We start from the raw sequence: 15,166 nt of genomic DNA on the forward strand, positions 1-15,166 counted from the left end.
GCATGGCAGGTACCTAATGTCACACTGGCAATGCCTTTGTCCCTGTTCCACACTGATAGCAGCAGTGTGTCACCCAGGCTGGGGAACTGCCACTGGATGCTGTGAGAGCCGCCAGCCAAGCAGAGAGGAGGACGGAGAACTCAGGATGGAGAACTGGCCATGCAATCCTGCCCGGCCCTGATGTATCTGAGACTCACACGGTGAGTAACCCCCATGAGTTAGTGCTGCTCCTCCCCATCTCCTCATGCAATCAGTCTCAGAGCTTTCATGCAGAAATAGATATTTTATTTGGCAAGGACAGTATGACCCTACACAAAAGAGGCCTTGAAGTGCTTACTGTGATATGTAATTGGGTTTAGAATTTTTATGCATTTATAGCATAGTTTCTTCATAGTACAAATTATTTTCTCCATTTGGGAGGGGTTTTTTGTCCCCATGGAAAAGCAATGTGATCATAGTGGTACCGGTGGCAACATCCCTCATCCCAGCTTTTTGCTTTTTTCAAGTGTCTCGCTGTACGTCTCCGGCATTGATTCTCTTTTATCCAAAAGGTAAGTCTCCTGGAGTTAGTTCTGTTCTCCACTTTACCTTTTATTTTCTTATCACCTTCATTGTGTCAACACTGTAAAAAGAAAAAGCTGTACCGTACAGACTGTGTAGTTAAACAAGTAACATGTGAAGCATATGCACGGTCCCCCTCTGGTGCATATAGCACAGCTTTGGTTGCAGGTGAAAGTAAGGCAGCATGGCAAAGGTTCTTTCAAAGGCTTACTCATGTCACAGATACACACAGATCACATTGATCCTCCAGATGACCAAAGGGCTCTTTTAGGAGGTGGTGGCCTGTCAATCAAACGCAAAGGAGTGTTCCTGTCACACTAGACCTTGTCACCCAAAACTCTGCCCAACCTGGTCTTGAACACTGCCAGGGATGGAGCAATTACCACTTCTTTGGGCAGCCTGTTCCAGTGCCTCACCACCCTCACAGTGAAGAGCTTCTTCCTTATATCTAACCTGAACTTCCCCCTGTGTAAGTTTAAACCCACTGCCCCTTGTCCTATTGCTACAGTCCCTGATGAAAAGTTCCCCTCTCTGGCATCCTACCAGCTCAGACTGAGAAAGCAGCAAGCAAACACAAAATCACCTGAGGTCTTTACTTTTTAACTCATGATTTTGGGGTTCTAACTTCTGGCAGCTTTAACTCTGCCAGTGAACATGGCTACAGACCCTGGCAGCATGGCTGCTGTAAGACCCAGGTCACACCTCAGGCCTGAGGCTGCCCTGGCTTCAGTTGACAGGCCTGGTGAGATGTCTGTTGTGTGGCTCCCAAACCTCTGCTCACCAGAGAGACGTACTGGGAGGTCATTTCAGTGCCACGCTCCAATCTTCACATCCTATTGATGGAAAAAGGAGGAGGGATAAACCCTCAAAATCATCCTGGAAATAAGCTTCTGATTGTAATTCCCCACCGTATCCCACTGCTGAAGGAAGATTTGCTTTGGAATAATACATCTTGTTCTCCACTTGATTCCTTGGAGCTGAGTGAATTGTGAGAGGAACAGGTATGAGCTTCTGTAATCAGAAACTGGCTGAGTGTAAGAGGGAAGGGAAATGCATGTCTCACTTTCCTGCCATATAACAACTTTTCAGGCAAGACACAGCACATCCACAGTCCAGGAGAGAAACAGCAGGTTTCAGTAACAGGGTTACAGTATGTGGACTACAAAAACATGTCCAAAATACCTGCCTTAAGGGTTTTCTTTAGTGAAACTTGAGCTTACCAACCTGCTGCCAGAACAGCAGAACACACCTGCACAGGAAGAACGTGGAACTCCCCGACCACTGCTATTGCCTTCGCTGCAATCTCAAGAAGCACAGGAAAAGCAAACAGCCAAAGGACTTTCAGCTTAAGGATCTGAGATTGCTATGAGCAGAAAAAGTGGCCCTGGCTTCCAGTTCTGTGTTTGCAGACACCACAGCCCTCAGCCCTGCAGCCACTACCCCTGGCAGTACTGCAGAGAGTTGGGCCCTGGCTGACCAAGCCTCATTCCCAGCCAAAATTTAACACCCAAGTCCTGCCTTTCAGCCCTTGGAGAGCCTCTCTGTGTCAGCCCAGGGATGCCTCCACATCTGAGCTCTTGCTTCACTGGCCCCAGGGTCCCATGCTGCTGTGACTCTTGCTCCACAGGGTATGCAGCAATAACTGCATCCTTTCTGCATTTTAAAAAGGCTACAGCGGCACTGTGGGGAAACAAAGACAATAAGAAGTGAAGAAGGAAACAAACCTAAGTGAGGACTCCTTGCTTTTCTGGGCAGCAGAAGCTATGCCCTTTCAGACAGAGGAGTGGGTTGGCAAAGAGTTTTCTTCTTGCAATGCCACTGTCACTGCCTTCCAATCCCTGCTATTGCCATGGGCCTGTGGGGGCATGAGAAGCAGCAAATCACCCACTGACAGAGCTTGTGGTTGCATCCCGCATAGCTCCCTGCTCCCAACATACGTCAAAGCCTGACACCAGCCAGCACACCTGGGGAAAACAAGAATCTGGGCCATGCCAACTTCACCAGGAGCTCTGAAGGGCTTCAAAGATGGCTGTGGCAGATGGTGCCAATAGTAGTTCCTCCACCCTCCCTAAATCCACCATGTTCCCTACAACAGGAGCGTAGACTGGCTCCTTGGGTGATTGCCCATCGGCTACCCACAGCACCAGTTGCAGAACAGGTTTCCCTTTCAGACCTCACTATGTACAGGATCCCTGCTGGGGAGTTACAACCAAGACCCTGCTCGAAGAGACAGCAACTCAAGCACGTCGCCAAACCCCTGTTTTTCTAGATGAAGTGCCAGATCAAAGTTGGGCAGGCAAACACCAATGCATGCAATGTACCTATGAGGCTGATGGAGCAGCTCAGCAGCTCTTCACCCATGATGCAGGCATAGCTTGCTGCTGAAACCACTGCAGATGGAGCCCACTGTGTTCTCAACATTTCAGGAACTGGGCTAGGCTCTGTCTTAGGCTGGGATCTACAGCACGTGATCTGTTTTGGCAAGTCAAGGGGGGAAATGGCTGCTTGTGCAAACTGACAATTACCCAAGGGTGGTGTGGTACAAAGGCAGCTGCTAAAAGGGCTTATGACAACAAACATTCCCAAACCAGGGCAATCTCTGGCTGTTCTTCAAATAAAATCTCATTTTAAGGGTAGGAGGAATTAGGAACAGATGCTTCTGACCACTGTTGTCTTTCAATACAGGCCCCGCACCAGGCTTTCCAGAGTCTGGGCCAGAGTCTTGGTTGTAACTGGGAGCAGCACAATCAAGGACCTGGTGTGTATAAAAAGACCACCTTGGAAACAGGAGGAGGAGAAACTAAGTGTGTGTCAAGCACTGGAAAAGGAAGCAGAACCTGGAATGACTGTCACTATCACATCATGCACCTCAGCCTTGTGGTGCTGCCACCGCTTGTAAGAGGCCATGAGCTCTGCATTATGTGAGTAACTCGGGCCCTGTCGACTGATTTGTCTGGACTTGTCTTGGCCTGCCAGGCTTTGCCTGGACTTGCCTTGGCCTGCCAGGAGCTGTGAGGTAGCTCGTTTCACTGTTACAACAGTTGTCTAATGACTAGGGGACTGTTACCAACATTGTTTTAGGGTTTGCACAATTATCTGGTGTGACACTTGCTGTGTATGTATTATTGTAAGTAACAGATGACAGGTACTAAGGAGAAGCCTGTGTAACTGCTGAGTCCAGAGTGCAGCTCCCAGGGAGCAGCTGAGAGATGGACACAGAGGCTCCCAAGGTGATGAAGCTGCCAGCTGTGTCCAGTGAAACATCTCAACTGCCTGAGCCATGCAACAGCACCACACTGATGGGTGCTGGCGGTGACAGACTCCCTGCTGCAGGACACAGAGGCCATCATCTGCCAACCTGCCTAAGGAGATGTGCTGCTTGCCAGCTTCTAGATGTGGGAGGTTACGGAGAGGCTGCAAAGGCTTGTCCAGCCCTCATACCATTAGTACCCACAGCTGCTCTTCCACATGGGCATTGATGATGCTTCCAGGGGAGACCTGGAGCATATCACATGTGACTTCACAGCTCTGGATGCAATGGCTATGAGTATGTGGGCTGAGTGGTCTTCTGCTGGTGAGGGGGAACAGATGCAGCCTGCAGGTCAACAACTGTTTGTGCAGCTGCTGTCAATAGCGATTCAGTTTTTACGACAATGGGACCCTCTTCAATGATAAAAGGCTGCTATGAAAAGATGGGATCCCCCTGACCAAGGGAGCAAAACCACCTTTACTAAGTTGAAAAAGGCTGTCCAAGCTGTGGAAAAGTGCTTTAAACTAGAGTCAACATGTGAGAGAACTGACAATCAAGTGATGGACTAGCTTGGCAAGCAAAGATTGCACTGTGACATGGACAGGAGAGATCTTGACACATGGCAGCCCGGGGTCCAGCCCACATGTATGCATGAAAACAGGGATGTTCTGGGAGGATAGCATCCTACAGAAATGTCTCACAGCTTCTCTGTGAAATCAGCACAGCTGGGTGCCTCTCTGAAGGTCCCTGTGTTCAGCAACCCCAGCTCCCTGGGACCAAGGGGAATGTCTGGAGCACTCTCTGTAAAGTAGAATCAGGTTAGAGAACATTTAAACAAACTAGACCTGCTGAAGTCCATGGAACTTGATGGTTGCACACCCAAGTGCTGAGGGAGCTGGCTGATGTCAGAGCAAGGCTATTCTCTGTTGTCTTTGGAAGGTCATGGTGACTGGGGGAAGCTCCTGAGGAGTGGAAGAACAGACTCCTGTCTTGAAGGAAGAGAAGCTGGGGAACTACAGGCCAGTCACCCTCACCTTAATCCTTGGGAAGGTGACAGAGTAAATCTTCCGAGAAACTATTTCCAGACACACTAAGGACAAGATGGTGAATGAGAATAATCATGGATTTATGAGGAGGAAATCATGTTTAAGCAACCTGACAGATGATAAGATGACCAGCTTGATGGGTGAGAGAGCAGTGAATGTTGTTTATCTCGAATTAACCTAAGGCTTTTGACACCATCTCTGACAACTTCCTCACAAACTGAGAAAGTATGGGCTAGATAAACAGACAGCAAGGTGCACTGAAAGGCTGGGAACACTGGCACAAAGTCCAGGGGAAGCAAGTCACTGGGGGTTGGTACTGGGGACAATACTGTTCCACACCATCTTCATTAGTGACCTGCATGATGGGGCAGAGTGCATCCTCAGGAAATTCACAGATGCTACAACACTGGGAGAAGTGGATGATACAGCAAAAGGTTGTGGTGCCATCCAGAGGGACCTCAACAGGCTAAAGGAATGGGCTGACAGGAACTTCAACAAAGAGAAATGTGAGGTCTTGCACATACGAGGGACAACCCCATGTACCAGCACATGCTGGAAGACAGCTTGGCAGAAAAGGGCCTGGTGGTGAATCGAATATGCCAAAAATGTGCCCTTAATGGCAAACACAGCCAACAGCCTCTTCAGCTGCACTAGGAAGAGTGTTGCCAGCAGGTGGAGGAGGAAGGGGATCCTTCCTCTCAGCACTGTTGGGATGCATCTGCAATGCCATGTTCGGGTCTGGGCTCACCAGTACAAGAGAGAGACATGGATATAGTGCACAGCCTAGCAAAGGAGATAATGAGGGGATGGAGCATCCATCAGATGAAGAAAGGCTGGGGGTGCTGGGACAGTTCAAGCCTGGAAAAGAGAAAGCTCAGGGTAATCTTATCCGTGCACACATATACCTGGTACAGGGAGTACACTGAGAGGCTGTGGCACATCCATCCTGGAGATACTCATCTGGACATGGCCCCATGTAGCCTGCTTTAGGAGGCCCTGCTTTGAGCAGGGAGGTGGACTAGATGCTCTGCAGAGGTGCCTGCCCACCTCAGCCGTTCTCTGCTCCTGTGGTAACAAGCGGCTTTGCACAGAAGAGAGTATCTATGATGCTGGAATTAAGAAAAATAAATAAAAAAAGCAGTGTAGACACATACAGCCACAGGATGATAGCGCAGGCTCAGAGCTGTACGCAATTCACCATTGCCGAACCATCAGAGTAACCAGAAGCTGGACAAAACCAGTTTGAGTAACAAAGAACAAGTATGCAACATATCTAAAACACTCCATAAACAGTAAATTTGTCCATAATGTGGAACAATGAAACAGAGAAGAGCAATGTGTAGAGTATTTTTAACAAACAGATGGCCCCAAGACAGAGGGCAAAACCATAAACGTTCCTCCCTGTAACGAACTCACCATAAGCCCTCCCTGCCTGCAACTTCACGTCATTGATCCTGGGAATGAATGGGGCACTGGGAGGAGTAGACACGAGAGAGTTTGCATCACTGAACTGCCTGTTACTTGACTATAAGCATTAGCATTGATATCTTTTTGCTGGTCCAAGAGTCTAACAAACACATGGTAAGTGAAACAAGCTACTCTAACTTGGATGCAGCTGATTGGCAAGAGCACACAGCAGTGATACAGATGACATCTGAAGTTTGTTGGCATCCTGAAGTCCCACCCCATCCCCATCAGCCATCGTACTTCCCCAAGTGGTAGGTTCTGGTTTTCCAGTAGAATTGGGCAAAGCAGAGGCAGAAGGATGTAAGGGAAAGAAACCCCATACAAATTCAAGACCATTGATCATCTACACCACCTCAATGAACCAGTTGAGCTTAGCTCAGCTCAGAGACAGCATCTACAGAGAGGGACAGAGCAGCTGTGCTGTCACATAAAATGCCTTGTGGCATCTTTTAAGCAAGTCACTATGTTGGCATTCAAAAGTGGAAGATCTATGTCTCTTTGAATCATAGCTGCTCTGAAAAAGCTCAAGGCTTCCCCACTTCAGCATAAGCCAGATGCTCCTGTGCAGGCTGAGACAATTTCAAAACGTATTCTGTGTGCTAACAGCATAGACGGGCCCAGGTAAAAGTGGTTTCCCGGGTTGGGATGCACAAAAGCATACAAGTCAGAAGGCCAGGCACAATTTACATCTCACTAACCAGTATGTGGTCAGAAGGGATTTCACTTATATTCCAACCCAAGAAGTCCCCTCAAGGCTGAAAGCAAGGCTAGGCTTTGCTTAGGTGCAGGGAAGGAAGAGGAAAGCATGCCCATGAGGGTTATGGAAAACACAAACCTGAGCCATCCCAGGCATTCAGTATGTGGTTTTGTGTTTCCTGCTCTCCCTCAGAGCAGGTCAGATGCAGCCCCTCCCAAAGCAGCCAAGGTAACTGGGGGCTTGGTGCAGAGCTGGTCTGCATCATGCAGGTGTGATCAGTACAGGGATTATCCAAGGGAGAATACCAAAGCACAAGGCTGCTTTCCTCCAGCCTTCCACAAACTTTCCACCATCTTGCTAAAGGATGGTTACCAACCCCCTTTTTTAAATGCAAGATTCATTGTCCTCCTTGTGTTTATATCTAAACATCAGGCATTTCACTCCATTTTTTTTAACAGCCTCTAACATCTGTGCACATTGCGATACACCATTCCTTTTGTTTGGCACTCAGTTGAAGCTCCCATCCATTCATCCAGGTTGCCCCCCCAATCTTCCACCAGCAGTTTCCCAAGAGCAGCTTGCTCCCATTGTTATTTGTCTGGGATTTGTGGACACACTGATGCTCACTACATAGCTGGTGTTACAAAGATGAGGTGCTCTGGGTATTCCAGGTGTGTAATGCCCTGGTACAAATAATTCCCAAGACAACCAGCACTGCATGTACAGCACACACAGCAAGGCTGTATTGTGGAAAGTCCTGCATGGACTGGCTGCATACATACCCAGCCAGTGCACAGCACGCACTCAGGATTAACTCCATGTGCACGCAGCTATGGACAGCACACAACTGTGCTTACTACAATGGTGCTCCACAGACAGACCATGTTCAGTAAATACCCTACATACATCTGTCAGGTCACCAGATTCAACACAGGGTGACGGGGTGCCCAGCACCTATGGGACATCCACACAAGCTTACCTCATGCTGACGCTTCGGTGCCAAAAGCTGTACAATATATTCTGAGTGAAAGAGGATTTTTTTAATATCACATATCCAAACAATAGCTCTCATTTCAAAATGCAAAACAGGTCCGTTGAAGATGAGCTGCTCCCAGGCTGGGTGAGCTGGTGGGGTACAGCTGCCTGGCACAACTGCTGAGGTCAGACCTCTGTTCTTTGGTAAGATACATGCCGGGAACAGATGCGAATGCAGAGCTGTATCAAAAGTGTCCACGTAGAAGACTAATTATTACTCCATATCCCTTATTAGAGATTTACACTTTAAAACAGTCATATACATTAAATAGCTCTCCAACATCTAAGTAGCGAATGCTTGAAGCAGCACCTACATTCTCCTACCCCCACCATCTGAAGAATAAGTAAGACATGGGAGAGAAGGGAAGCATTAAAAACAGGCTGTCTGTCTCACACAGTTTATTTAACAATAGGTAATAAGAAATCAATTTTTAACAGTCTATACAGTGATCGAAAGCTCATATTTATAAGTAATCAACTTTAATTGCATGATTTACAACATTTGAGGGCCTTTTTTGCTTTCTATTTTCAAGTTTTACAGAAAGTGGAAGAGGGTGGGGAAGGGGCACGGGAAAGAGAAAGCAAGCATAAAGAAGAAACCCCAGGGACTTTTTCTCAGGTTAAAATCATCCCTTCGGAATTGTTTCTTACCCTCTTTTTTATTTTTTTTTTCCTTTGTTAGATGTAAAAATAACGAAAAAAATTCTTTCAAGAAAACAGAACCCACAATATATATACTACATCCATTTGGCAGCTGCCCCTGTGTATTTGCAAAAATGTTGTTTTCTCTCTACATGTACAAATTAGTTTAATACTTGAAGTTTTTCTTTTAAGCTCAGACTCTTGTATAGAAAATTCTTGGAGGACAAAAGTAGACTTCAGGAGGGGACCGAGTTATTTAATATTTTTACACTTCTTTTTTAATTCAAAGAATTGACATATTTCCAACCGAAGAGGAAAAAAATTGGTATTTATTTTTTAATATATATAATATTTATATATGTAATGTATTTTTAAAGCAACACTAACCCCTTTTGTCCTCCGGTTTTAAGAAAAGGTTCTTAGTTTTGTTTCTGGTGTGGTGTGTTTGGTTTTTTTTCAGTGACATGAAGAAAAACCTGGATAGGGAAAATGTTTACCATCTGCCTCAGTAAATAATAACTATCAATATTACATATTTTCATTAATTTAAAAAAAAATCCAACAAAAAAAAAAAACCCTATTGGAGGCATGAAGAGGGCCCAGCCTTTGGTGAACAGCCCAAAGACCACCCTCATCCCGACCTCCCCAACGCACACGAGGAAAAGAAAAAAAACCCAAGAAAAAGGACTGGTCAGGACTCCAGCCATAACAAAAATATATTCTTTGTACTCTACTGTCCCTCAGGTTCGTTGTTGGTTTGTTTGTAAACCCACAAACTATTGTTGCAGAGTTCAGATGTGTTCCAGGGAAAAATGTTGTTTTAGCTAAGAAAGATTCAAAAAAATTTGTCTTCAGTACAAAAAGTCTTGAGAAAATAAGTTTTTTCTTTTATTTTCATTTTTTATTTCATTTTTCTTTTTTCTTTTTTCTTTTTTTTTTGCTCCCAAAATGCTACAATGTGTCTAGTGTATGTCTAGTGTACTCTGTGAAAGGTTTGAATTCAAGTCTGAGTTCTCGGAGCTGAGCCCCAGTTCCGTGGCGCTTGTACCATGGAGGCCTGCCATGCCAGGATTGCTAGCAAGCTGGGAAAGCATTGCACTCTGGTCCGGGCTGGCAAAGTGCCCTTGATCCATGGGGTTAGCCTGGGCAGCTACCAGTCCTGGATGTGGGGAGCTGGTCTGCGGGGAGACGTGGTGTGGAGAAGGCTGAGGTTGCATCCGAGGGGACGGGCTGGAATGGGGGGGCTGGGACTGGGGCCGTGGTGAGGGTACAGGCTGTGGAGAACGCACTTGATTGGTGAGCGATGAAGGGAGCTGCTGGCCCTGTAGGTGCGGGGACTGGGCCTGGCTGGGGAGCATGTGCTGTTGGGGGCTCATAGGATTGGGCTGAGCGGGGGACCCCATCTGCTGCTGAAGTAGCCTCTGCTGGAAAGCCTGCTGCAAGCTAGCTCCCGTCTCTGCACTCATTGCCTGTGGAAGCTGGCTTATTTGTCCCATGTTTCCTTGCTGCATCTGCTGCATGTGGTGCTGCATCCGCTGCTGCTGCTGTTGGGGATACCCGACGCCCTGGGGCTGCTGAAACTGGCTGTGGTTGGCCATGCCTGGCCCCAGTGCTGGTCCTGCTCCCTGCTGCTGCTGTTGCTGCTGGTGGCGCTGCTGCTCAATCATCTGGTGCCGCCTCATCAGGAGGTCTCGGAACTGGGGAGCCATCCCCGAGTGATTCATATTCATCTGCTGCGCCTGAGGATTCATCCCAGCCATGGCCTGCTGCGGCTGCTGCTGCGGCTGCTGCTGGGGCATGCTGGGCCTCTGCACTCCTGCTTGCATGGGGTTCATGTTCTGCATTGCTGGGTTGGGGTGCACGCCTCCTTGCTGCCCTTGCATGGCCTGCTGCGGCTGGAGACCCGGCTGACCCTGAGGCATGCCAGGCTGGCCCGTCATCCCTTGGGGGTTCTGGGTCCCTGCGTACTTGGCAGCCCGCTGCTTGATGAAAGCGGCCAGCAGCTGAGGGTTGGAGTGAAGGATGTTAAGCACCTGCTGCTGCTGCATGGGTGAGCTGGGAGACCTGAGAGTCCGCAGCAGGTTTTGTAAGGCTGCCTGGGGCAGAGGTGGTTGTTTGGGCTGAGCAGCACCAGGTACCTGACCCATCCCTGGCTGAGGAGCCATATTCATTGGCTGACCTGGCTGGGCTACGGGCATCATAGATGGCCTTTGCATTCCTGGCTGCAGTTGAGCTTGGGGTAAGGCCCCCTGCACCCAGGGTGGCTGCTGCTGGATTCCTGCTGGCCCCATTCCTTGATCTATGTGACCACCAGGACCTCGGCCTATCTGTGGAGGGTTCATTCCCATAGGTGGCATCTGGGGCATCTGGTGCTGAATCGGCCTTTGGAAAATCTGAACCTGCGCCATCTGACGCTGGGTCTCTGCTGCCCGCTGGATCTGCATGGCCATTTCCACTGCTGCTGGAGGAGGACCCTGCACCGGTGGTTGAGGTGGCTGGGGTGGCGTTGGAGGAGTCACCTGGCCACCTGCCTTGCCCTGGGACACAGCGCTGGGGGGCTGAGTTCTTGGCATGGTGTAGGGTGGCATGCTGTTGGGAGGTGCAGGTTGAGGCTGCGAGGCAGGCTGGGGTGGAGGCTGGGGCTGTGGGGTTTGTGGTGTTGGGGGCTGCTGGCCTGTTGGAGTTGTCGGGGTGGCTGGCGTTGGGGAGGGCAACCCTTGCTGCTGGCCTACCACACCGGTCCGCTGCATACTCGCCATCCTCCTGCGGAGCATCTGTGCCTGTTGCAGGCGGTGCTGAAGCTGCTGTTGACGGAGCTTGTGTTTAATGTTGAGGCAGAAGGGCACTGGGCACTTGTTCTCCTGGCAGTGCTTTGCATGGTAGCAGCAGAGAGCAATGAGTTGCTTGCAGATGGGGCACCCTCCGTTGGTTTTGCGTTTGCAGCCTTTGGTGTGTTGGACAACCCGTTTCATCTTCTGACAGGACGGCAGCGAGCAGTTGGCATTACGGCACTGGCAGGCGTGCACCAGAGACTGGATACAGCGCTGAATGCTCAGGCGGCGTGAATCGCCAGGGCTCTGGGTGGTTGCAGTCTGCTGGTTGTTGCTCTCGTCATCTAGACCAAGGCCTAGTTTTTCCATCTTGTGGTCATGGTTTTTAGTGTTATAGCAGGTGATGCACAGGTCATAATCCTGGAAAGACAACGAAGGAGAAGTTACCGGTGTTCCAGAAACTCTGTACAACAAATAAGTGACATTATGCTACCTTAACAAATTACCACCAGTCTGTTCCAGGCAAATTGTTGCTCTAGGGAAAAATTCAGTCTTTCACACCATGCTGAGTTACTAGAGAAGGAATAAATCCAAATTATAGCCTGGGTAGGTGTGTAGATGTAAGGATGTCTGAAATCTACACAAATATATATAGCTTGAAAAACAAGTTTGCTCTGAGCTACTAAATCGCACATTATTCAGCTGGGCCAGGAAAATCCCTTTCTTTCCAGATAGGAAAGGAGAAGAAAAAGGGAGGGAACAAATAGCTGCCTATCTGCTGCTGCCTTAGGAAGGCAAGAGTGGCAGGAGAGGTACCAATTTTCAAAGAAGAAAAGAGAATGAAAGCTGCATTTTCAGTTTTCAGGCAAGCTAAAAACCAGAGTACGCTGACTGAAGTAACAGAACAGCATTACATTCCGTGAAAGCAACAGCGCATGAGTTTGGGCTCAATAATTGATCTTTAAGAAGAAGATCCAAGTCCTCAGGATTCATTAATCCACAGAAAAAAATTAGGATTTCTTTTCTGGTATATAAAAGGAAATGTGAGCATCCAATTTTAATCAGACCTTTTCAGAACTGAATCTGAGACAGTAATTTACTTCCAGCAGGCTAAAAATTTACATTCCAAACCAGATTCAAGGTTAGTCCAGCTTCTGAAAGGCAAAGAATTGACCCACACTGGTGCACTCGGATGTTCAAACACACTTGCAAACAAAGATTTCTGAAAACAAAAATGCTGTTTGCAGCATCTACAGAGACACAGCAGAGTAGTGGAAAAATCACCCAAGTACAAGAATCTGACCTCTAGCATAGCAAAACCTTTATGCCAGTAAACCAATGGAGAGTCCCATTTACAGAAATACTGCAGCACAACAGTTCAAACTCTGGGAGAAGAAAGGATGCACCACTCTTCAGAAAAATCAGCTGATCCTGATTATGGCTGAAGCAATTGCTACAGTTCCAAACTGCTTAAGCAGCAGCACTTTAAATGAACTACAGGAAATACAGGAAATTCAGCTCTCCACAGCTTGAAAGTAGAAGACAAAAGTCACACCAAGTAGCAGATTAGTAAAATTGCTTGTTACGGAAACTGCTTCCTCTTGTTTCTTTCTGAACTGCCAGAGGATGAGCTGTACAGATCTTTTTTCATCAGTTAGTACTGAAAGATCAGTTCAGGTAAAGACACGGGGACACAAGTAGGAAAAGCTTCACCAAGCGTACCTCACAAACAGTGCAGTGCCATCTGGTCTCCACATGATGCTTGCATTCATTACAGGTGTAAACGAAGCGGTCTTGGCTCTGGGTATGCAGTTCGACCAGCATGCACATGGTTGACCACTGAGCCCTTCGTAGTGAGGAGAACTCCAGGTGTTTGTCTCTAGCAAGGGTTAGGAAAGCATCACGCCCATCCATCAAGTCACATGGAATGAGGGGGTCAGGCTCAACGATGGGGGGCAGGGAGTTGGCTGCAGGGCCAGCAATGAGACGGATGACAAAGAAGACCTGAAAGATAAAAAGACTTAATATGCCAGCACTTGTCAAGATGTTTTGGTTGCCAAACTTCATTACACAGAGAGTACAATTCCAGGACCAGCTAACACTTCAACGATGAGCACCAGGCTTGTAAGACCTGACGAATTTCAAACCTCTAGGTGCCTTGCAGGTTTCACCTTCTTCAAAAGCATTAGGTAAGCAGCACTGGACTGAACAGCAAAACTGTTGTGACAATCCAGACTGTCAGGAAGTTCTGTATGAGCACAGTTGTATTTATCTGCGCTGCCCTCACAGCAAAGAGCCCAGACTTACTGGTGCGCCACTCAATTCTCCAGTCAAACCTATATAATTTACAGGGCATGACTCTGAAGTATGAAAGCTTTGCACACCTCTCTACTGGAGTAAAATGCGTAGATCTCATTCTATCAGCTCTTACCTCCTTGTGCTTCTCCATAGTGGCATACAGCTTTTGGGAGAGGTCATTGGACACATTGGGCATGCCAGGCTTTTTCTTATTGCCACGACTCAAGCTGCTCTTGTTCTTACTTGTCTTCTTATTGTTCTTCTTTTTGGCATTTTTGCTGTCTCCCTTGCTCACCTATTAATTGTAAAGGCATTTTATGTCAGGTATTTAAGCCACATCACATCAGCATTTTAGTACTTTCACATCTTCCATAACTGCAGCACAAAACACACTTCACAATCATTTACTCCAAAGACACATACCAGGGTCCCCCGAAACATTAAATTAATCACATTAGAATCACTCCAGAACATATAAAGATCGGCAGTTATAAAAATATTAAAAGCATAAATGCTCAGGAGGTGCAAGAGAAACGTTATTTACTGAATCCTGTTTGTCTGCTATAGCTGAACACTGAAGAACCTCTTGGATAATCACAAAGAGGTTCAGTAGATGTCTTCTTGATGCAGTTCAAAACCCAAAATAACTGAGAAGTACAACTGATATTGCATAACCAGAAGAAAAACTTAATTCACTTAGATTTAGCTTGTTACAGCTCTGACAGATTTATTTTTATTTTTTAATAGACTGCATTAAACTGATTTTGATAAGAGGCTGTTCTTCTGATTTCAAAAAGCATTAGTAGTGCAATTAATAGTATGTACCTTCCTCCTGTCATATCCTGCAATAGTCAAATAAACCAGGTCAGCTTAATTTCAGTTATCACCATTTAGCAATTAATGGTTTATTCTTCTCTGTGCTTCTCAGAGGGCCCCTCAAAATACTACAGCATGTGATGATCAAGGATCAAAGTAATTCTTATCCAAACAGGCATTCTTCCTAAGCTTAAAATAACTTTGTCAGGACAGAAATTTCCAGTGAACATGAATGACTATCACTTCATTTGACAGTACAATTTGTTATTGCCTCATTTTCAAGAAGTAAAACATGGTGTCAATAAAGAGTTAAACCTCTTTTTAATAGTAAAGGTTAAATAAAAGGTTTCTGCTACAATAGAGAGATGGGAACTTGCAGCTATGCCAAGTAGAAAACAAACCTTTAAATAACACCTTCCTAAGTAAGATGTTAGTTAATGCAAAGTCAATATCAAGTTGCCTCATTCACAGGTTACTCTTGCACTTAATTCATTCAAAGTCCTTGAAAGAGCAGCACAGGAGAACCACAAAATCTAGCTGTAACATTAAACCTAACTTTTTTGATCCAAAGGTCTTTCAGGAA

The 15,166-nt window shown here is 46.9% G+C and overlaps 1 protein-coding gene across 2 annotated transcripts in view; it reads right to left on the bottom strand.

Annotated features, from left to right (window-relative positions):
* Positions 1-9,142: 9,142 nt before the first annotated feature.
* EP300 (EP300 lysine acetyltransferase) overlaps positions 9,143-15,166 on the bottom strand; it is a 62,362-nt gene continuing 56,338 nt past the window's right edge. For both annotated transcript variants that reach the window (XM_080611031.1, XM_080611030.1), the window contains 3 exons: positions 13,901-14,062; positions 13,192-13,473; positions 9,143-11,889 (listed from right to left, as the gene is read on the bottom strand). In XM_080611031.1, the coding sequence (XP_080467157.1) occupies positions 9,661-11,889; positions 13,192-13,473; positions 13,901-14,062 (2,673 nt within the window). In that variant the 3' untranslated portion in view covers positions 9,143-9,660. The remainder of the gene's footprint in view (positions 11,890-13,191; positions 13,474-13,900; positions 14,063-15,166) is intronic.

The sequence above is a fragment of the Psittacula echo genome, assembly GCF_963264785.1.
Source record: "Psittacula echo genome assembly, chromosome: 1".
NCBI classification, from domain to species: Eukaryota; Metazoa; Chordata; class Aves; order Psittaciformes; family Psittacidae; genus Psittacula; species Psittacula echo.